The sequence below is a fragment of the Thamnophis sirtalis genome, unplaced genomic scaffold, assembly GCF_051295495.1.
Source record: "Thamnophis sirtalis isolate CommonGarterSnake01/CBP01778 unplaced genomic scaffold, rThaSir2_p1.2 scaffold_12, whole genome shotgun sequence".
Taxonomy (NCBI): domain Eukaryota; kingdom Metazoa; phylum Chordata; class Lepidosauria; order Squamata; family Natricidae; genus Thamnophis; species Thamnophis sirtalis.
Window position 1 is genome coordinate 22,452,680 of NW_028261392.1, and position 22,053 is coordinate 22,474,732.

The following is a 22,053-nucleotide window of genomic DNA, read 5'->3' on the forward strand; positions in this document are numbered from 1 at the left end:
CCAGTCAGAGCTGAAGAAGCTTCTTGGATGAAGTCCATTTGCATCCTGAAAAAAGCACCATTGTGACAGCCATGACCAGGATGACAGAATCTCTACAGACTCTTGGGAGAGAGAAAAAAGCACCTTTGGGACAACCATGACTTGGATGACTGAGAACTATCTCCATAGACAACTACCAGGAGAAAAGGAAACCAAATGTTGGAAGCTAAATAAGAGAAGATTTCACAAAACCGTTATCAGGCTGTGCTTTGATCAGGTTAAAAATGTTGTGGGAACTTAAAATAATCAAACTTCTCAATAAAACAGGCAAGGTTATTCCGAGCTGTTGACATAAAGCCAGCATTCACGTTAAGGAGACATGATTTCGAGGACTGGCGAGTTCATTTAGTATAATGGCCTTACTGTAGATTTCTGAGATGGAATACCCTTGAAATAATAGAAAATGTTTGCAGCTCGTTTTAAATTTTGGCTGTGATTTGCTCTCCGAGCTTGCCAATTAGTTATTTAATAATAAAGATAAATTTCATAATTTAATCTGGCACAGAAGACATGTATAAACTAAAGAGGAATGGGACAAGACACGTCTACAAAACTTTCCTTAGGATGTTGCCTAGCCTGGGGTAATGGGAACTATATGACAAAAGCAAACACTCTGCCAAAACGAAATGCTCTTTTTTGCTACGCAAAAGAGAATCATTCCAAATCCATTCGAATTAATATTTAAAAGCACTTTTGATTCATGCGTATTTGGGACAAACAGGAGTTAAATGGCAGCTGCTGGATATTTAATCCACGCGCGCCCAGAATCGGCCCTTCCAAGGTTTGGAAGATCTTGGGCTGGATGGAAAGAACACGGCTCGCGAGCCCAAACCAGAAGTTTAAAACCAGGGCTCGAACTAGATGTCCTCCTGGGTCTCTCCGCCAGACGCGGTGGCCCCGCCCCCTCTTCCCCTTCCACCAACCGCATCCGACTTCAGTGACACGGAGGGTGGAGCGTTCCTCTCCTAGCAACCGTCTCCAGAATGCCAGTTGGAAGTCCTCCTTGCTAGAGCTGGCGCGCGGCAACGGCCCGTCCCGCCCTCCCCCTTCCCCCCGCCCTCCTCGGGAAGGCCCTCTCATTGGCCTCCTCCTGGTAAAGCCTCTTTTCCCATTGGCTGCCGCTCCTTTCCTGGTTCCGCCTGGTTTCCGTTCTCCTCAGGGCGAGTGCAGACGTGGTCGGGATGGGGGAGAGGTGACGGCGGGGTGCCGGAGAAGCCATGGAGCGGCTTCTGTGCTTCGTCTGGGTCGCGCTCTGGAGCGGCGGTGGCGCCTGGATGCGCGGGGCGCAAGCCAAGACCGTCCATGGCGGCTTCTCCAGCGCCGCGGCCCGCGCCAGGGCCGGCCAGGTGGTGGCTCGGTTCCAGTTCCGAGGTAAGAGCTCGGCGGCGGCAGAAGCGAAGGAAAAGCGGAGTGGGTTGCGGGAGGACCCCGTGACAGGCTGGCTCAAGAGGCCGCCTCGTGGGGCTGACTCGCGTGGGGTACCTGCCGCCCCACGCGTGTTCTTCGTGGAAATAACACCGGGCACCCCCCACGCACACAGACCGTCCATTCTCGGGAGAAAGAGCCGCTTCTTCCCTGGGAGCCCAAGGACTGTTGTGGTGCGAAGACTTCCATGACACGTGTCAAAATGGGCACTTTTTCTGCAGATCCTCTTCTCTGCCGACGATGACACGTGCCTTTGCAGGAGGATGACACGTGTCTTCGCAACAGGAGCGACAAGTGTCTTGCAGGAGGAGGTGGAGGCCAAAATTTTGGAGCTTTTCCTCCCTGCCACATCTTGGACCCAACCATCAAGTACGGGTAGGCCTCAACTTACAACCACAGTGGAGCCCATAATTTTTGGAGCTGAGTGAAAAATTGTTTCAGTGAGCTTTGCCTCCGTTTTACAACTTTTCTTGCAGTGTTTGTTAAAAGAATCATTGCAGTTGTTAAGTGAGTGACCTGGCTGTTAAGTGAATCTGCTTTCCCCATTGACTTGGCTTGGCAAGAGGAGGTCACAAAAGGGGGTTCACATGACGCGAGGATGCTGCAAGTGTCATAAATGTGAGTCGGTTGTCGAGCATCCGAATTTGGATCTTGTAACCGCTGCAACGGTCATCAGTGTAAAAAATGTTCATGAGTTGCTTTTTTCGGTGCCGTTGTAACTTTGAACGATCATTAAACAAACTGTTGTAAATCAAGGACTACCTGTAAACAATATCCCAGTCAAGAAACTGCCAAAGAGCCATCAGTAAACAGCCCAACCAAAGAATCTCTTAAGGCTGCACCCACCCACACAGACTGGTAAGACACAAGAATATAAACTGGCAGCAAACTGCACTCCTTTAGCACTGATGATGTTACTAGTTAGAGTAATAAAACATCTGCAAGAAAACAAGCAAGCTCAGAAAGCATCAAGGACCCCTCATTTCATCCCTGAGCTACAAAGATTTTCCTATATTGTTCCCCAAGGCCACTAAGGACTACTGTGCATCCTCATGATTGCAAAAGAAAAGTTTTCTCTGAGTGAACTATGGTTTCCTTAGTGGCTGGGTGGGAGGGGGCTTTATTGCTTTCCTAAAAAGAGTATACAGGTAGTCCTCGACTTACGACAGTTGAGTGACCTTTCAAAGTTACAACAGCACTGAAAATAAAGTGACTTATGACCTTTTTTCACACAACTATTGCAGCATCCCCATGGTCATGTGATTTATATTCAAATGCTTGACAACTGCTTCGTATGTATGACAGTTGCGGTGTCCTGGAATCATGTGATCGTCTTTCGCGACCTTCTGAGTCAATGGAGAAGCCAGATTCACTTGTCGAATTAGTAACCTGGTTGTTAACTGCAGTGATTCGTTTAACAAATGTGGCAAGAAAAGTTGTGAAATGGGACAAAACTCAACCAATTTCTCACTTAGCAACAGAAATTCTCGGCTCAATAGTGGTTGAGGACTACCTGTATTTCTGCACTGGGATGTCTTGGTAGTCTATCTCAGTTCTGCCCTGATCTCTGTTGATTTCCTTTGGGATCAGCCTTGTCCTCCCAAGGTGCAGCTGGTTGCTGTGTTGCTTCCTCATTTGGAGCCTCTTTTAGCTGATCAGACTTCTGCAGGCTTCGTTTTATTTGCCGTGCTTCAGTTACCAAGCGCCAAATCTCCAGGAATTTAGCAGAACTGGCAAATGTGTTCTTGCCAGGGTGAAGAAATATTTTTGGTGAATTATACTTTTTCTGTGGCATCTTCATAAACATTTTAGCTCTGAGAGAGAAGCACAGTAATTGTTTTTTTTACTAATGTTAGGTTTGCGTGTAGTACAGCAGCCACCTTCTTAGTCTAGTGTTAGGGTTGGTTCTGAATGATTGTGAGCTTTTGAGAATATAAAGTCATCTATGAGTGCCATTGCCGTAACAGGGAATGTGATCCTTTCTGCCCCTCGTAGCTTCTGCTCCAGTCTTCCATCTGTACATACTGCTCAGTATTTTCTAGCAGAGGGGTGACCATTATGTCATTCAATAGTGAGCACTTTATGAATATAGTTCACTATATGAGTTCCTTTTCAAGAAGGAATGCCAAATCCTCAGGCCTTGCCTACCACCTGTGACTTCCATGAACTGATTCTTTTGGAAGTAACTCACACAAGTGCTTTTTGCCTCTAAGTGCTGGAATAATGCAGTTCACTTGATCATAAATATCTCAGATAGGGGCACTCAGCCATCAGTTTGCATGGCAACTTTTGATTCTCCTGCACAATGCTGGGCTAACCTAGTACTGTTGCTCATTGGGTTATTGCAGCAGCAAGATAAGAAAGTTAAAGTCTCCCAAGCAGAGAAAAAGCACTTAACAAGCACTGGCTTGGAAACCAGAAGCAGCAAGTAGTTCTGAGCAAGTCAGCAGTATGACAGAATATGGACCAAGCCTTCCATCCTCTTCTGTCCTGATAGGGGCATCTAGTGAAGCTACAGAGGAAGAAAGACTTGTTGGCACTCAGCATAGAGTAAAACTGTCAGCTGTCACCTTGAGCTTGCTGTGCTTCACCGTTCTGTGATGACAGACTACCATGAACTGTGAGGAGGGGACTTGTTTGGGGAATCGAAAGTAGATACTATACCTCCTTGAGATGCTGCCCTAAAGTCACCTACCTGGAAGAAAGGGGGATGTGTTTAGATGATGATTGTGAAAGTATCTTGCATGGACTTGATTGGTTACACTGTGGTCGGCAGCGAGAGTCAGTTGTGGGGCGGTGGGGGAGAGAAGTTAGGGATTTTGACACACAATTCTCAGATCTGGCTATGCAATATGCTCAACTTTTAATAGAACTATCTCAACAAATGGAGACAAGGATCGTTTCTATTTAGAGGTTGTGGCCAGTCTGACAAGCATGAGCAGCAACAGTAAGCAAAAGATCTAATTGTGTCTTTTCTGGTAACCAGAGATTGGTAACCATTTTTTGGTGACAAATTGTTTGGCTTATAAAGTAAGCATAGCGTAAAATTAGTGCGGGACCCTTGTCAATATTTTCTGGTCTTAAGGAGAAACCCAGGAAGTGAGAGTTATTGCTTTGGTTCTATATTTGCAGACATTCCTGCTGTGATTTGATGGATCCACTTGCTCGCTAAATATTTTTCCCAGGCAGATAATGGAAAGCAGGAAAGCTATTAACCCTGAGTGACATCTCAGAAAAGGAAAGCTGGAAAGCTAGTTGTTCAGGTTTATAGAAATTACTTACAGAGCCCCATCAAATTGGTGGTGCTTGATGATCTCTGGCGAGAGCAGGATGGGGTGATGCAATCATCCTCCCTCGACCTCTCGGCAGTTTTCAGTACCATCGGCCATGGTATCCTTTTGGGCTGGCTGCAGGGACTGGGGCTGTGCTGGTTCAACTCCTTTCTCCATGGTCAGTCCCAATCACTATTGAAAGGGAGTGAAAGATCCAGCCCTCCACCACTATGTTGTGATGTCCTGCAGGGCTTTCCAATATCTGTATGAAACTGCTAGGCAAGATCAACTGTCACCAGTGGTTGAGATATCTACTGTGTGCCAATGACACCCAACTCGGTATCTCTCCATTCTTGGTGACCCAAGTGATGCTGTGGCTATCCTCTTGTGGTGCCTGATGGCAGTGGGGGCCTGGATAACAGGCTTCTGCTTAGCCCTGGCAAGACTGAATGGCTTTGGGTACACAGGGCTCGGGGATTCTGACATCTTTTACTCTGGATGGGGTAGCACTCTCCCAGAAAGATCCAGTCCACAGCTTGAGGATTCTGCTGGACTCCCAACTCCTGCTTGAGAAGCAGGGGGACAGTCTCAGCTAGGAAAGGCTTTGGCACAACGTCATATTGCGCACCAGTTGCAGCCTTTCTTGCATCAGGATTCCGTGTGCTCAGTTGTTCAGTCCCTAATCATCTCACGGTTGGATTGCTGTAATGCACTTTATATGGGGGTATCCTTGAAAAGCATTCAGAGGCTACAGCTGGTACAAAGTGCAGCAGTGCAGACAGTTGTAGGTGGCCCTTGTATCACCACTTCTCCTTGAGCTATATTGGTTGCTGCTCTGATTCCGGGTACAATTCAAGGTGTGGGTGATCACCTTTAAAGCCCTTGGCATGGGTCAAGGTTTCTTGAGGGGCCATCTCATCCCACTGGGATTAGCCCATCCCACTCGTGCTGGTGGAAGAGGCAGGTTACAGGTCCCATCAGCCCAATTATTCCAGCTGGCAAGGTCCAGGAAGAAAGCCTTCTCTGCTGTTGCTCCTGTCCTCTGGAATATCTTCTTCCCCCAATATGAGGTTGGCCCCAACCCTCCTATCCTTTCTTAAGAGCCTGAAGGCCTGGAACCCCAGTGGGGGAACAGCACAGTGGAGGTGGTTGATCAAGTAAACAACAGATCCCACCTCCTGCCATTTTGCCCCCACCCTCCCCACATGCTCTTAATCTTTGGTTTTAATTTGTTTTAATGCAGATATATTTTTATGACTGTAAGCCACCCAGAGTTACCTTTGGTAAGATGGGCAGCCAATAAATTTTAGAAAGAGAGGAGAGGAAAGGAAAGGAAAGGAAGAGAGAGAGAACAAAACTTCTAGACCAGCACAAATTATTTTATAGATAACTTTTTTATTACATGTCATAAATATGTATGGGCTTGTAGTGCAAATGTTATTGTAGCTGTAGAAGCCCTAAACCTAGTTTAAGTATCTAGTTGACTTTGGCATGGAAGGTTTATAACCTGAGTTGAAAGCGTCCAGAAGAACACAGTAACTCTGTACTATTGCCAAGAAAACAACACGGAAATGTCTGTGAAACTAGAAATTCAAATACAACTTGATTTTATCCAACTCTTAAAGGAAATATTGGGAGAGAAGTTGTAAATTAGCCACCTAACTTTCCTGCTTAAGGTTATCTGGTGAGATGGAAATTAAATTGAAAAGGGGGATTTCCCCCCCCCCCCCAAGATGTTCAAATCCTATTTTAAGAATAGGAATCCATTCGCTTTTCTAACATTAAAATCTTTTCCACCCTTCAAAACTGCCACCATTGCCTTGAAAGACCTGAAAATTATTCCAAAATGGCCCCAAATATGGCTGGAGAGAGGGAGTTAAATGTTGGCAACAAGATCTTGGAATATAGGTACAGCGACCAAATGTCCTTTTTTAAATAAAGGACAGTCCTTTGTTTCATAAAACTGTCCTTTAATAGAAAATGCATTTTGTACAGTTTTTCTGTACAAAATGTTCTTTTGTAAACCAAAATTATTAAAAAATAAACAATTACCTACAAATCTCTTTTAGGTTTGCCCCTTTTTCAAGTTTGTTTCTCCTAAGGAAATATAGTCCCAACAAGTACAATATGGGGGGAGGCACATGTGATGGGCTTGATCTTTCTGTCTCAAGTTCTGCCCTCCTCTGCTTTATGCTACATTATTGCAGTAGGCCCGAGTTAAGTCTTTTTTTGAGACATTGGAAAACACTTGTTCTGGTCATCCCTTGGCTCTTCAAAATGAAACGAAAGTTATCCTTGATTTTGAAAAGCTGTCCTAAGCATATGGTACATATGGCATAAGGGGGAAATCAATTCACTGGATTTTTGACAGCTTTCAGCATAGACAGAGCTTTAAAAAAATGATCATGCTATGCAAATAATAAATGCAACTGGTAAATATGCAGTGGAACATACCTCTTATTAGCATTAAACTGCCTTGTAGGGAATGTTTCTCTCTTGCTTGTGTTTTTATCTGTATAACAGAATTTGACTTCTTTTTAAATATCAAGGTGATTGTGCTCTTCTGTATGTCAGAATCAACAACGTGGCAACTGCTGTTGGAAAAGAAGCAAAGCTTCATCTCTTTCAAGCTCAGGAATGGCTAAAGCTTCAAGAAAGTCAACAGGATTATAGCTGTAAAGAAAAACTGGCTAAAGCTCAGCTGATAAGTGAGTCTGTGCACAGGTGTCATTAATGTATTGAGCCATTATATAGTCTGTTTATACTCATTGGCTGATCATAGATTAATCCTTAGTAAAGCATTTAGAGGCCGTTAAAGTACTTTGATATTTGCACCAAAAGGCATGGAAAATTGCAAGCTAAGGCACATTGACTTCTAGCTATACTAGTTATGAAAACTTTCTACAATCACACCTGTTCTGCTTCCTGACATATTAACTTCTATATACCTACATTTCACTTTTCATCATTCAGTTCTAGTCTCTTTTGTTTCACTGATTACATGTGTAATCCATGGTGTATCACAAGTGAATGCTCCGTATTCCATTCTAAATGTGGTCATTTTTTCACCTAGATAATAGAAGATTGTTACACCCTGCTTATCCCCAGCATGACCTTTTTTGTTTTGGAAATCCCGATAAAGTTCATCCGAGTCAAGATTCTAATTGTTGACAAAGCACAGCACCTAGGATAAGTTCATAGAAGGGAGAAGTTTCTAATCTGTTAATGCTTGCAATCCAAGCAAATGTTAATATTTACTCTTCCCTTTTGGATTCAATACAAAACGTGATAACACAATGCCAACTAATGTAGATTAATCAGGTCAGTCTAACACTTGGAAATTTAGCATCTGAGCCTGTCTTTGCAGCCAGTCCAAAGCTCTCCCCACTAGACTTTTCACCAGAACAAATATTAGAATGCAAAAAGCTGCATCAGAGATAGGCAATTTTGGATGGCCCAGATGCTATCCTTGGACTTCCAGACTGCCAGAGGTGGGGGGGGAGGGAAGATGCAAAAGGCTATCCCAATATTGCTCTGAAATCATGAGAAGGGGCCGTGTCTTCTACCCCTTTCTGCCGTTTTGTTTAGGGCAGGAAGATTTGAGAGGTGAACCACTCCCACCCCAAGCAAACAATTGTTCTCAATCGCACAACTGATAATCTTCCATTTTGGCACATTTTTAAAATGATCATATTTGCTTCTATTTCTAAGTTTTTTCAGTGAATTGAAGAGAAAATTGTTACCCATACAGCTGACTTGAAAGCAATTTTTAAAAAACCATTCAATGAATCAATTGACTATTTTTCCATATTGCAAGTGTTAATATTTAAACCTATAATTATGGTAGCATAAAATAAGAAAATGATGTCTAGTTTTTTTTAAAAGCATGAAAAGAGCCCCTTTGTTTCCTTGCTCAATTAAAGAAAATGAAACTGGGAAATTAGATTACCAAGACTAAGATCAATTTTTGTGGACCACAAATATTTTATAATTAGTAAATCCTCAGATAGTTTATTTCAAAGTGATCATAATCAGGATCATTCTTAATTGATCAAAATAAAATGTTAATAGTAATGCACCACCAGTACCCATAGTTAATTATACACTGACATTGGCAGATTTTATTTTTACTTTATTTTTGGATGAAGTTTTTTTATTTTTAAATATACATCAACATTATTAGAAGGACAGTGTGGCATCTGAGTGTCATTCACTTTGATACAAAAATAATATTGATGCAAATGAGAATTACTACATTAATCAAACTTATATGGTTCTAATGTTATTGTACATATTTATGTACAATATAATGCACATAATCTTCATTCAGTTATTCAAAATTTGCTACACCCTTCTAATAGTCATAGCATTATTCTTGAGCATGCCTGATAACACCCTTTTTCAAAATCTGTTCTTAACCTCTACCTTTCACTTTAAATGTGTTATGCAAAAATAGATATAACAATATTTACACTATTCCTAATTTCAGATTTTAAAAAGTGCCATATCTTGGCTATTTTATATGTACTTCCTTCCCAAGTTACTTTCAAAATGTATAAACTGGCTTTTGGTCTGTTTAGAATAAGTCACATGGAGATTTAATCACATTTTGTAACTTAATAAACAGCTTTGTACTGAGGTAGAGCTGGTTTAGTATTGTTTGCATAGATTAACTCCTCCTGCATTTTAGGCTGTTGTTTTTTACTAACCTGACATAAAGAAGTCAGAGATTCAAGGTGGATTTTTCTTCAGGCAAAGTCTTTATCATGCCCCTGAATCATTGAAGTATTTTTTTTCTAATTAAATAACATTTTACTGTAATTGACTATACATTATGATTTTCATAATTAAGTGCATTTAGTTTCTTTTTTGGCCTAAAGGTGATTTAAAAGTGGCTAAATGGGAATGATTTTTGCCCTATGATATGTAATGAGTTGGTATGTTCTTTAAATATATTTCCATTTACATTATAAACATACTCTGCAAAAATACATTCTATTGGCATATATATTCTAGCATATATATTGGCACATGTACTTTCAGCAATATGAATGTGCCCCTTAGCCAGAACCAAACATAGCAATAGCAATAGCAATAGCAGTAGACTTATATACCGCTTCATAGGCCTTTCAGGCCTCTCTAAGCGGTTTACAGAGAGTCAGCATATTGCCCCCAACAATCTGGGTCCTCATTTTACCCACCTTGGAAGGATGGAAGGCTGAGTCAACCCTGAGCTGGTGAGATTTGAAAACATGAAAAATTTCTTGAATGCTAGAAATTTCTTATCACTAAAAGCTTCCTGGAGATAGTGACTTTAATGTATTTTTTTTTAAGTGAACATGAACTGCACCGAACAAAATATAACGGTATCCCAGGTCCCTTATCCAGACACGTGGTATGTATTTTATGTCGACAAGTTTACCTGCGCGGAGACATATGAAGACTCTGAATCTGAGGATGTTCAATTTGAAATGGTGCTACTAAATCCAGATGCAGAGCGGAATCCATTAGATCACTTTAGTGCAGGGGAATCAGGTAAGGTATTTTTCTTGATATGGAGTGGGCTTTGTGGGAAAGAAAAAGAAGACATGGCCAGTTTAATGAAAGCACATTTTTGGAGAAGAAGCATTTCTCCAAATCCATGAAAGATTATTCATTTAATGCTAAGTTAAAAATGGGTTGATTGCTTTAACCAGACTTTAGGGATCATAACGTTAGAATCTTCCCTCTTCCATTTTTCTTGCACAGATAACAGGCAAATAATCCAAAATATCTTTTTTGTCTTTTTTACTTTGGAAATGAATGTAATTTTTATCCTTATATTTGCTTATATACAGATATGGTACAGTGCCATACTTGTATGTTTCTTTTAGCTGTGTTGAACAAATTGAGAAGTAATAGTGCAAGTTGGAATGGTCAGACATTTAAGCCTTGGGGTTTAACAGCTTTCTTCAATAGCCTTTTGGATTCAGTTCCAGAAATACCTACTTGATTGCAAAACAAGCAAACAAGAAACTTATCTGCAACTTTTTAAGGCAGTTATGTGTCTCCCCCCCCCATCATGTGACTTTCTTTCCATAGCAACTTATTGAATAAAGAAAAGAATGTTCATTATAGAATCTACAATTTGTTAGTTTGGTTTACCTCACAAAATGTACATTTAAGTTGCATTTTACATATGGGAGCACTTTATGGAGCACCCACCTCTTTTACGTATTGCAGCAGTGACATCTAGTGGTAAGACAAAACACCTCGCTCTTAGCTGCTGCTTTTGCAAAGGCTGCCACAGTTGCCATATTTAGTCTGAAAAACAATCCTGAAGATAGTGATTCTTCAAAAGAAGGATGATTAGGCAGAAAAAGGTTACATAACCAAAGAGATATTTTGAAATCAAAAGCGAAACTCCTTGTTTCATGTAATTCCCAATCCCTGTTGCAGCATTTCTCAAACTACATGTAATTTAAGCTGGGTGAACTTCAACTCCCAGAATTCCCCAGCACGCATGATATGGAAACCCTATCACATATCTTCATCTCTCCTAGCATTGTATCTCCTCTGCTGCTGGTCCTTTAAAGACCTAATGAACCTCTCAAGGTCCCATCACGAAGGGCCTTATCTGTAGTGGAACTTGTTTTTGGAATGCTTCCTGCAACTTTTAGCCCAAAATGAAACTGGTTATTTCCCCAGGCTTTTCAGATTTCTAAACCTCAAATCAGCTGCTGTTCTCCATTGTTACTAAGCTGTAGTCAAATGTGTTTTAATTGGAAATTGCTCTGGGAATTGTCAGGTTTTCCATTAGGCAGAAGGCATGAAAACAAGGTTTACAAGAAACAAGGCATTCATTGTCAAAGAAATGAATGAACATTGGTTTTTTTCTGTTCACAGGCTTACATGAGTTCTTCTTCCTACTTGTCCTGGGTTATTTTGTTGCTGCCTGCATTTATGCTCAGTCCTTGTGGCAAACAATTAAGAAAGGGGGACCTATGCACACGGTGCTCAAAGTGCTCTCTGTAGTTTTGCTCCTGCAAGCAGCTTCAGCTCTTGCAAACTATCTGCATTTTTCAAGGTAATTTCAGATCCCACGGAAGGGACTTCAGCTGAATTCCTATAAACTGTTGCTCTTGTCTGTTGCCTTAGGCTTCTAGCAGCAACCTTTACTAACAAGAATTTCTAGCTTTCCCAGCTAGCTTTGCTCTTAAGGCCTGAACCACAAATGATTCCCTGGAAATATCCTAGGCTGTACTGCTTAGACTTAAACTTTCTTTCTGCTCCAGCATACAGAGGGAGGAAGGCAAGCTAAGTTACTGTACGGTATTTATTTGAAAAAAATCTATTTTAGAAAATTTATATAGTTGCTTACTCGCTCACGGCAACTCTAGGCGGCTTACAGAAGATAAAAGCAATTTGGAATGAATGATAATGATGATAATACAACACACACACCCTTGGCAACAACACACACTCATATCAACCATTTAATGGGCTCCATCCCACTCTGGGTTCTCCAGGCCCATTAGCAAAAGTCATCTCTTCAGGACCTTCCAAAAGAGCTTCAGAGTAGGAGCCATTATAATTTCTGGAGGGATGATGTTCCACAGGGAGGGAGCCACTACAGAGAAGGCCCTTCTTCTTGCATCCCACCAGATGCACCTGAGTAATGTCAGATAGCACCACTCATTGCAGAGTACATGGATTGCTTGGGGTTATGCTGTGGATTCTCACAGTGGTATGGAAGCCATTCAGGTGTATGCAGGTAATTTGCACTTCTGAGCAGACCAGGCTTCTATCATACTGCATTTCTTTCTTCAATTTGCTGGGTAAAACAGCACTCTAAGGCAGGGGTTTCAAACTTGCAACGACACATCATCACATGACATAGCAGCTTTTCCCCTTTGCTAAAACGGGAGTGGGTGTGGCCAGCGCATGACGCATCCTGCCCACGGGCTGCGAGTTTGACACACCTGCTCTAAGGGGATGCTTAACCAGTGGCCTCTAATTTTAACAAAACTGATTTCATGGAGCATTGGGACAAAATGTTGCCAATTATTGTTTCCTGATATTAAACCCACTGAATTGTTTTGTGATTTGCCCATAATCTTCTTTTCTTGAGGCTGTACATTCCTACTTCAGTTTCTTTTCAGATTCTCTTTCTTTAATCTTAAATAGAGTTTCTTACGATGGGTTCCTTGAAACAATGTGAATACATTATAAACCAGGTTTGGGATGAATTCCAGATTTCTTTTTAATATTTTGGGGTATTTTTTCTTAACACAGTATATTTAAACTAGCTTTATGTAAATTTACATGTAAACTAACATCTATTAATCAAGAAATAAAGAGGGAGTCTGGTTAGAACCAAAGGGAGCCAAATGGAGAAGTTTCTCAATAGCAATATTCCAGTGTAAGCAAACTTATAAGTGCTGTTTGTAATCCAGTCTCTTGTTTCTTCTGCTATGGATGACCTTTAACACGTTCTGCAAATAACGTGTGTGTACACATATGCATGTATGTGTGTTTGTGTCCCCAGAAAGATTATTTGTAATTATTGTGTGGGCCCTTTGCATTTGAAGGAGATAATGTGCTTCTGAGCATGGAAGTAAGACCTGCCGATTCCTAAGAGCAACTACATCTGTCCCAGCATAGTACAGCCCAGGGGTGTCAAACTCTATTTCATTGAGGGCCGCATCAGGGTTGTATTTGATCTCGGGGTGGGCGTGGCCAGCTTGATGTCACTCATGTCGGGGGTGCTTATGTTTGCCTGAGTGCTCGCGGCCCTCCCAAGCTCTGTTTTCGCTAGCAGAGGCATCATGGGCTGGTCCTTCACTGTTTCCAGGGCAACCTAAGATTTAAGCACCTCACAGGTCAGATTTGGCCTACAGGCCTTCAGTTTGACACCCCTGGTTATAGTTCCTTTCACTGCTACTTCACATCCTAGGACAGTGATGGCAAACCTTTTTTTGCTCACGTGACAAAAGCAGGGGGAGCGCAGGGGGGTTCTGGGTGGGCGTGCCACACCCATAATGCTATGCACACAACCACAGTGCACATGCACGCACGACCAGCGCTGCCCCCCATTTTGGTGTGCTTTTTCTGCCCTCCCCAGGCTCCAGAGGCTTTATAGGAGCCTGGGGAAGGCAAAAATAGCCTCCTCCACCCCCAAGACCCTCCGGGGCGTGAAAAACTGGCCCTACAGGCAAACCGGAAGTTTGGGAACAGACTTCCAGTTTGCTGTAGGGCCAGTTTTAGCCCTCTGGAGACTTCCTGAACTTCCAGTTTGCCCGTAGGGGCGGTTTTTCGTGCTCCGGAGGCTTCAGGAAGGCCTCTGGAGGGTGAAAAATGACCTCAAAAGAAGGCTGAAGTCAGTGCGCTGGCCGGCTGACAGGGCAAGCCTCACATGCCTTGACAAATGGCTCAACATGCCACAGGTTCACCATCACGGTCCTAGGAAAAGCCGTGTTTGGCTCATAAAGTAGCAGACTCAGAAGTACCTTTCACCTTGGAATCTGAAATGGTACACAACTCTAGTATTGTGTGTGAAGTATTGGATTTTTCAACAGAATGAGCTTTTGAAAATAGTTTTCTTTCATTTACATTAGTTATTCAAAAAATGGAGTAGGATTGCCTTTTATGGGGAGCCTTGCAGAATGTAAGTACGTCTTTTCTAAGTTGCGTATTTGTTTTCTCTGGTACATCATGAGGCATTGTTTAATATCTTTTTAATTATTGCATGGGTTATTTGGAGTGCGCTAATGTCCTGTACTTCCACATGCTGCCATGGGCTGGTTGGATCCCACCAGCCAATACAGAGGACAGGGCTTTGTTCATTTTGTCTAGCAACATATTTGATTATTTCAAAAGATGCTTTACAGTGTAATCATATCCTTGTCTGCCCAAACCTGAACATTCTGAATTGATTGCTCTCAGAGTAAATAGGAGTTTAAACCAAATAGTTAGCAACAAATTAAAATGTTCCACATTGGGTAGCATATCTGGAAAATTGAGAGGCTGAGGAGCATGTTATCGTTTAGTTGCATCATTTGGGGAGCTCTCGGCCTCTTATTCAACCTAGAAATATATAGAAATTTTCTGACAGTGAGAATAATCAACCAATGGACCAGTTTGCCTTCAGTAGTTGTGGGAGCTTCATCACTGAAAGTTTTCAAGAAGAGACTGGACTGCCATTTATCAGAAATGGTGTAGGATCTCCTGCTTGGGGAGGGGGGGGGGGTGGACCGGAAGATTTACAAGGTCCCTTCCAAATCTGTTAATCTTAAAGACATTGTTAACCACCAAAAGATGACTTAAGTCTGCTACAAAAGTTGAAAATGGCTTGCCACATTTTTGGAGAAGTGACTGAAAATAAAGAACATTCCTAATGAGGCCAAAATTGATCTCAATATAGCAAGAATGAGAGTAAATGGTAAACATTCAGCTGTTCATGCAAATGGCTGCCCTGAAGGACTTGTATGAAGGGCAGAGGCTTCCCCTAGAAATGTTTTGCAGAACTAAGAAAGCCCAACACAGGGACTTTCTATGTTCCGGGTATCCCTAATGCCATCATGAACTATTTAACTGTGTAACTTTTCTTGGCCTTTCCCATAGTGTGTGACATAATCTCTCAGGTGCAGATGTTGTACCTGCTACTGAGTCTTTGCATGGGATGGGCAATTGGTAGAATGAAGAAATCTCAGAGCAAACCTCTCCAGTGGGATTCCAGTCCAGCATCCACTGCCATTGCCATAACCGCTGTTGTGACACAGGTGGAGTTTTTTTTTTGTCTTTACTGAAGAAGGGATTAGTGGCTAATAACTCTAGAACAGTGATGGGATTCAAAAATTTACTATCGGTTCTGTAGCTGTAGCTTGGTGGGCGTGGCAGGGGAAGGATACTGTAAAATCTCCATTCCCTCCCCACTCCAGGGGAAGGTTACTGCAAAATTCCCATTTCCTCCCAATTAGCTGGGACTCAGGAGGCAGAGAATAGATGAGGACCAGGCCAGTCAGAGGTGGTGTTTACCGGTTCTCCAAACTACTCAAAATTTCCACGACCAGTTCCCCAGAACTGGTCAGAACCTGCTAAATACCACCTCTGCTCTAGAACATTAATAAGATGTAATGTTGAAAATGATGTTACCCGACTAGAACGGCCTAATGATTATTTGGGAAAATAGTTAATGAAAGGCAAACTGGACAGGTTCTGCACCTGATTTTACCATAATTGGAAGATGCTGCCAAAGCCATAGCCTCCAAAAGAGAGCCAGATTGACGTAGTATACCAGGATAGAAATTGGGAAACCTGAGTTCTAGTCCTGTCTCAGGCAAGAAAAGCTGAAGGTGTTTACGGTTATATTTTGTTATACATTTTCCAAATCTATAATTATTTTTTTCTATTTAGTAATTATTTTGAAGTTTTACTTCCCCCCCCCCGCCCCCGATCTGAGGTGGTCGTTACTAATAATGTGGCTCCATCGTGCTTGTATTTTCTGAACAAAGTTTCCTTCAAGCATCATTTTTATTCTTGGTATATGGCTTGTTCTGTTGCAGAGCATTCTGCTTATTTGGGAGCAGCTGGAAGATACCAATCACCATAGTTACCATTCACACCAAAGTTTAGCCGGTGCACTTCTCCTCGGGTTAAGAATTTGTCTAGCTATGTTGTTAGGATGTGGACTTTACCAGATTATCCGAATTGAGAGGAGTACTCTAAAGAGAGAATTCTATATTACTTTCACAAAGGTATGTGAAAACCCGATGTATTCTTTAAAAAAAAAACATTGAAACTTTTTTGAAGAAAATAGAAAGAAGTATATTTATATTCATTCAGAAGTAAGTCAGGATGTTCGTAATGAGGCTCCTTTGTCTGTATATGTGTAAATAAAAAAGCTTTGATTTGCTCAGGAAAGATTTTTTTAAGGTATAGAAATTCCATTAGTATCCTTACTGCTTTCTATTACATGATTTAGAATAGTTTTTTTAAGAAAATGAGTTTTGACAACAGTAAAGTGACTCAGTGGGAGTCCATAACCATGAATGCTGCCAGGTATCCATAGCTGATAATCCACATGCGTCTTTTTTTCAGGGATGTATTCTGTGGTTTTTATGTCATCCAACTCTTGTGACTATATCTCTAATGTTTAGAGATTATCAGCGAGAAAAGGTTGGTATCTGCAACATATTAGGGGTGTTTTTCAGAACTGAGAATCACTGTCATGAATGATGCTCCTTTCTGATGATAAAGGCCACACTTTTTAATTTAACTGTTTTTTGCTAGATGTTAAATCGTATAGTTGCCCTAAAAGTCTTTGTTCTTGCTGCATGCATTTCACTAAACTGGCCTTAAGAGCAATTTAGGATTGCAATCTGATTATTCCCCTTGCTTTTATTCTGCGTTTAGTTAAGCTAGATACATGGTTGTCATTATTATTTGAGTTGATTGTAAAAAGAAGGGCAAATTGTGCTGCAAAGAAGCTCAAAATGGCTTCCTGGCATCCCTTTTGTGGCCTGCTAGAATTCCCCCCCCCCCCATTCCAGTGGGAGGAGAAAACAAGGGGGTTGTTTTGCATTTGGGGATTTGAAAGGTTTTGAATGGAAAAAGAGATGACCAAAGGCACCTGTGTCAGTCTGTAAAACTCCTCAGCTGCCCTGGACCTACCTTTTTGAAGTACATCCTCAAACTTCCTTGTAAAGCCTGGCTCAATCCAATGGAAATTGAACCCTCCACTCCCACAACCTGTAGCTCTGGGGAAATCAGGGGCAGGAACATGAATCTGACCCTGACAATTGAAGTACAAAAGAAAAGAACGAAGACTGGTTCAAAGAAAAGCTTTCTTAGCAAACCAAAGTTCATTGGGGAAATCAGATGTAAAGAACATTTTCTGAAATCTTTGGGTTAAATCCAAACTAAGCTGTGTTTTAGTGCTGTGGAGATGAAATAGTGGAACCATAATTCCGTGGCCAGTTTCAAGTCATAAAATGGTGCATTTGAATTTTTGTCGTCGAGTATTGATGTGGGAACCCCTGTATTTGCAAAACATTGCTAGAAAATAACAGTGGCTTAACATAGAATAAGACTCCTATAGCTTATTCAACAAACCATGTTTTTGTGTAGTGGAACGATACGTTTTCTAATACAGTGTTTTTCAACCTTTTTGTGCAAAGGCACACTTTTTTCATGAAAAAAAATCACGAGGCACACCACCATTAGAAAATGTTAAAAAAATTTAACTCTGTGCCTATATTGACTATATATAAAGTGTTTTTCCCACGGCACACCTTACACTATGTCACGGCACACTAGTGTGCCGCGGCACAGTGGTTGAAAAACACTGTTCTAATATTATGAATTAAAGACACTTCACAGAATATCTGAAGTTGTGATTTTTCATCATGTGAACCGAGTTTGGTTTCATGCAATGGTAAAATGAAATGTCAGCTTTCTGGACCCCAGTGCTACAGATTTTGCGTACACTAGAGCAGAATCTCTGGCAGTTTGCATAATTTGTGTAATGACATCCTCAATTAAACAGTGTAAATGACACCTTGCTGCTATGGTGTGCTCTTTGATTTTCCATGCCTTTTGAGAATACCAGATCTCCACCCCTGCAATTAATTAGTTAAAACACAATTTCATTGTACCTCCCACTCTCCTCCTCCCTTCCATCTCTGAGTGAAACTTTCAACTTGCAACGTGTGAAAGGAGAAAAGAATTTTATCCTTGCCATATGCTGTTCTTTCATTGACTATGTGTCTAAAGAGATCTTGCGCCCCTTTGTACATCTAAGAAATTTCATACGAATTGTATGTTCATTGTACAAACCATGTTCTGTCTCGCTCACTTTTTGTTATTGTTCCTTCTTAGATTATTACCATGGGTGTCATTCTCTGCCAGCTGTTTTCCATGGTCCTTCTATACCGGCTCTTTGTTTCCCATAGTCTTTACTGGGAAGTGTCCTCTCTCTCTTCAGTGACATTGCCTCTAACAGTAGCATCTGGACATAAAAGTCGGCATCACTTTTGAGATCCCTTCGGAGATTTCTTGGCAATGGTGCAATAAAGATTTGGAAATGGAGCAGCTATATTCAGCAGTAACTCAGCTCAAGAATAGTTGAATAATTAGAAGACGGCATTATGCTCTCGCTGGATGACAACCAATGCAGAAGTGATTGGAATTTATCAGAAATAGTGATGAGCAAACTTTTCTTCTTCTTTTTTATTTTTTATTTTTTTGCTATTTGGATAAAGACTACGTGATTTTAGCCACGTTTTCACTTCCAACTTGCCTCATTTGCATTAAAATTGAAATTTCAATAATGATAAATTTAAACTAATTGGATGGAAGAGTTCAGCAGTTCAGATCATATATATCTTGTTTAAGGTGGCTTTGAGACAAAAAAAACTGATGCCGAAGTTTAATAGGACTTAAACTGTAATAGGTCCATAAAAATGGTGTATAATGTTTACAGTGAACAATAGTTCTCATTATCACTTTCTTGCCTTGAGGCTTGGATGTAGTTCAGTTTTTAGCTTGATTGCCAGTTGTGGTTTAATTCTGTGTTTGACATTTTACAAGAGCAGAAGGGTGATTAACTAACTCTTTAAGTTGAAAAAAAAAAACCCCACCGCCGCATGGTTGTAAAAGGAGAGGGTTTATGCCTCCTAAACTGAGGAGAGAGAAAAAATGAAATGTGTTGATGCAGTACTACAGTTTTAATCCTGGGAGAATTCGGTGAGGATTCAGTCATAATTAAGCCATAGCTGCAGATTAAATTAATAGAAGTATTTCAAATGTTAGTTTCAGTCATCAACTACCCATCAATTCCTGCCCAAGGATACTTAATCAGGATTAAATTTTCTCTGAATAATTGAAAAACAAAATGCTCATTGGATTTGCTGTAATTCAAGTTGGCATTTGTGTTCTGAGCGGTTGCCATTTTTCCAGCCATTGTAACAGAGCAACACTTGTCAGTGGTACATTTAGTAAATGCAGACTTTAATTGAAGTGCCTATTTATTGCTCCAAATTAAAATCCTATGAACAGTACCTCCTGTACAGTATGAATGTTCCCGTTAAGTAACTGGTTTGTTTATTTCGAGGCTAATGCCTTTTTTTTTTCAAAATATACATGTAATTGTATATTTACACACACCTTTTTTAAAAAATTATAATTCCATTTGCTCATCTTTGCTCTGAGTTGCACCCACAAGACTGCTGCATTTTACTGTCTTTGGGGAAATAGATCACTCCGCGACGTTCTCTTCCTGCCCTTTCTGGTGGATTCAATCGCCAGAAGAAAAGGAGATAAGAGTATCGTGGTATCCCTTATCCAGTCTTCCTACTTCTCCATCCTCATACCAGGACTATCAGAAACAGGAATGCAGCTATCACAGATGTAGCTTGCACAAGGAGGAAAAAAAATGGTTGTTCAAGAAAGCCCCAGGCTACAAATCCGAAATTGTGCAAACTTGAACATAATTTTAGGAATGCATCCTTGAAAATCACAGACAGTCTAGTCTTCAAAAGTGCTGCTTCAGCACAATTTCTAGTAAAGCTGGGAGTTCTTCTAGTCAGAAAATAGACCGGAGATCTTCCACTATTTGATTTCAGCTTTTGGAATTTATAGGTCAGTGTTTCTCAACCTTAGCAACTTTAAAGTAAGTGGACTTCACCTCCCACAATTCCCTGGCTGGCTGGGGAATTCTGAGACTTGAAGTCCACTTATTTTAAAATTGCTAAGATTGAGAATAGCTACCGTAGTAATTGAGGCCTTTGAACTCTGGTGCTGGAGAAGATTCCTGCGAGTCCCTTGGACTGCAAGGCGATCAAACCGGTCAGTCCTAGAGGAGATCAACCATGACTGTTCTTCAGGGCAGATCCTGAAGATGACACTTTGGCCACCTAATGAGAAGGAAGGACTCACTGGAGAAGAACTTAATGTTGGGAAAGATTGAGGGCAAAAGAAGAAAAGGATGACAGAGAATGAGATGGCTGGATGGAGTCACCGAAGCAGTAGGTGTGAGCTTAAATGGACTCGAGAGAATGGTAGAGGACAGGAAGGACTGGAGGAACATTGTCCATGGGGTCGCGATGGGTCAGACACGACTTTGCAACTAACAACAACTGTAGTAATTGGCTCCTTGGTGAGGCAAGCAACAACATGGTAAAAATTATTCAGTAAAAGAGTTAATTTTTTGTTACTTGGAACAAGAATAAAAGATTGGGTTGGAAAGATTGAAATAGTTTAGTTTCACATTAGTGGTGAAATTATTGCAAAATTGTTTTTTTCATTTCTCATTAACCACATCAAAACTTTGCTGGTTAAACTTGTGTTTATCTGGGTGCTGATAATTTACAGTAGAAAAAGTGCTTTGGGGAACAGATTTTATAACAGCAGAAACTTAGCATTTTCTCTTGCAGAAAATACACGATTTATGGGCAAATTCAAACATTGAAGTAATTGGAGATCTTGCAGTGTCAAGCATGACATTTCAGAAAACTACACAAAAATGATAGGTGCTCTTATATTTATGATTTCTGCTTTCATGTGGTTGAGTTTGGCCCTGCCAGCAAACTTGAAATAGTATGTGGTCATGAAGGCTGGCAGATAATGGATTGCTTAGCACATAAATACCAAACCTTGGTGTCTTGGCTGCTATGGAAAGACACTACGCAATCTGTCTTGTGTAGGTTTTCCAAAAGTTTACCAGTGGCACTTCTGGATTTTACAGTTTAGACATATAGTAATTATGTACCAGAGATATATCTACCTCGAGTGTGTTATCAGATGCCGTTTTGTAGTGGCCGTACTTCTAGTCATTCTGCTTAAAAAAAATTAACAAACATTGTTATGGCATGTTTATGAATCATTCAGTGAGGCAAGTCTAAGAATTGGCGGAGGTGTCCTTGCATCCTACCCCAAAGGGTAACATCAAATGTAGATCGTGGGAACCTAAGAAGCGGCTTTAACTGGTCAGACAATCTGTCCAACTAACCAGTTCAGTATTACTTCTGATTTACCTGATAAAGGTAATTGGGTAACATGACAAGGATTCTTATATGTTTCCTGATCCTTAGGAGAAACTAGAAATGGAATTGTGCTTTTACACAAGAAAAGCCAAAACAGTTTTTTTAACAGTTCCTGTGTACAAAAGATTTTTCACATTGGGGGAAAGGACCGGACAAATCTTCAAAACAAAGATTTAGCAAGCATTGGAAACGTGCTTTGCTAGATTCAGAAGCTATCTAGTTGTGTAATTCTGCAACTTGTTGGGAAAAAGACTTCAGATTACTCACTGAGGTCAACAAGATATTAGAATATTCAA

The 22,053-nt window shown here is 40.9% G+C and overlaps 1 protein-coding gene across 2 annotated transcripts; it reads left to right on the forward strand.

Moving 5' to 3' along the window:
* Window positions 1-1,183: 1,183 nt before the first annotated feature.
* Window positions 1,184-19,774, forward strand: GPR180 (G protein-coupled receptor 180). 2 transcript variants are annotated; one of them, XM_014073412.2, is made up of 10 exons: window positions 1,191-1,410; window positions 1,686-1,839; window positions 7,286-7,444; window positions 10,071-10,271; window positions 11,622-11,802; window positions 14,333-14,382; window positions 15,339-15,496; window positions 16,280-16,471; window positions 16,815-16,892; window positions 18,594-19,774. In XM_014073412.2, the coding sequence occupies exons 1-10, from the start codon at window positions 1,342-1,344 to the stop codon at window positions 18,750-18,752; spliced, it is 1,401 nt and encodes a 466-aa protein (XP_013928887.2). In that variant the 5' UTR covers window positions 1,191-1,341; the 3' UTR covers window positions 18,753-19,774. The 2 variants fall into 2 exon arrangements, with proteins under 2 accessions (XP_013928895.1, XP_013928887.2); XM_014073420.2 differs by lacking the exon at window positions 1,686-1,839 and having other exon boundaries at window positions 1,184-1,410.
* The last annotated feature ends 2,279 nt before the right edge of the window (window positions 19,775-22,053 follow it).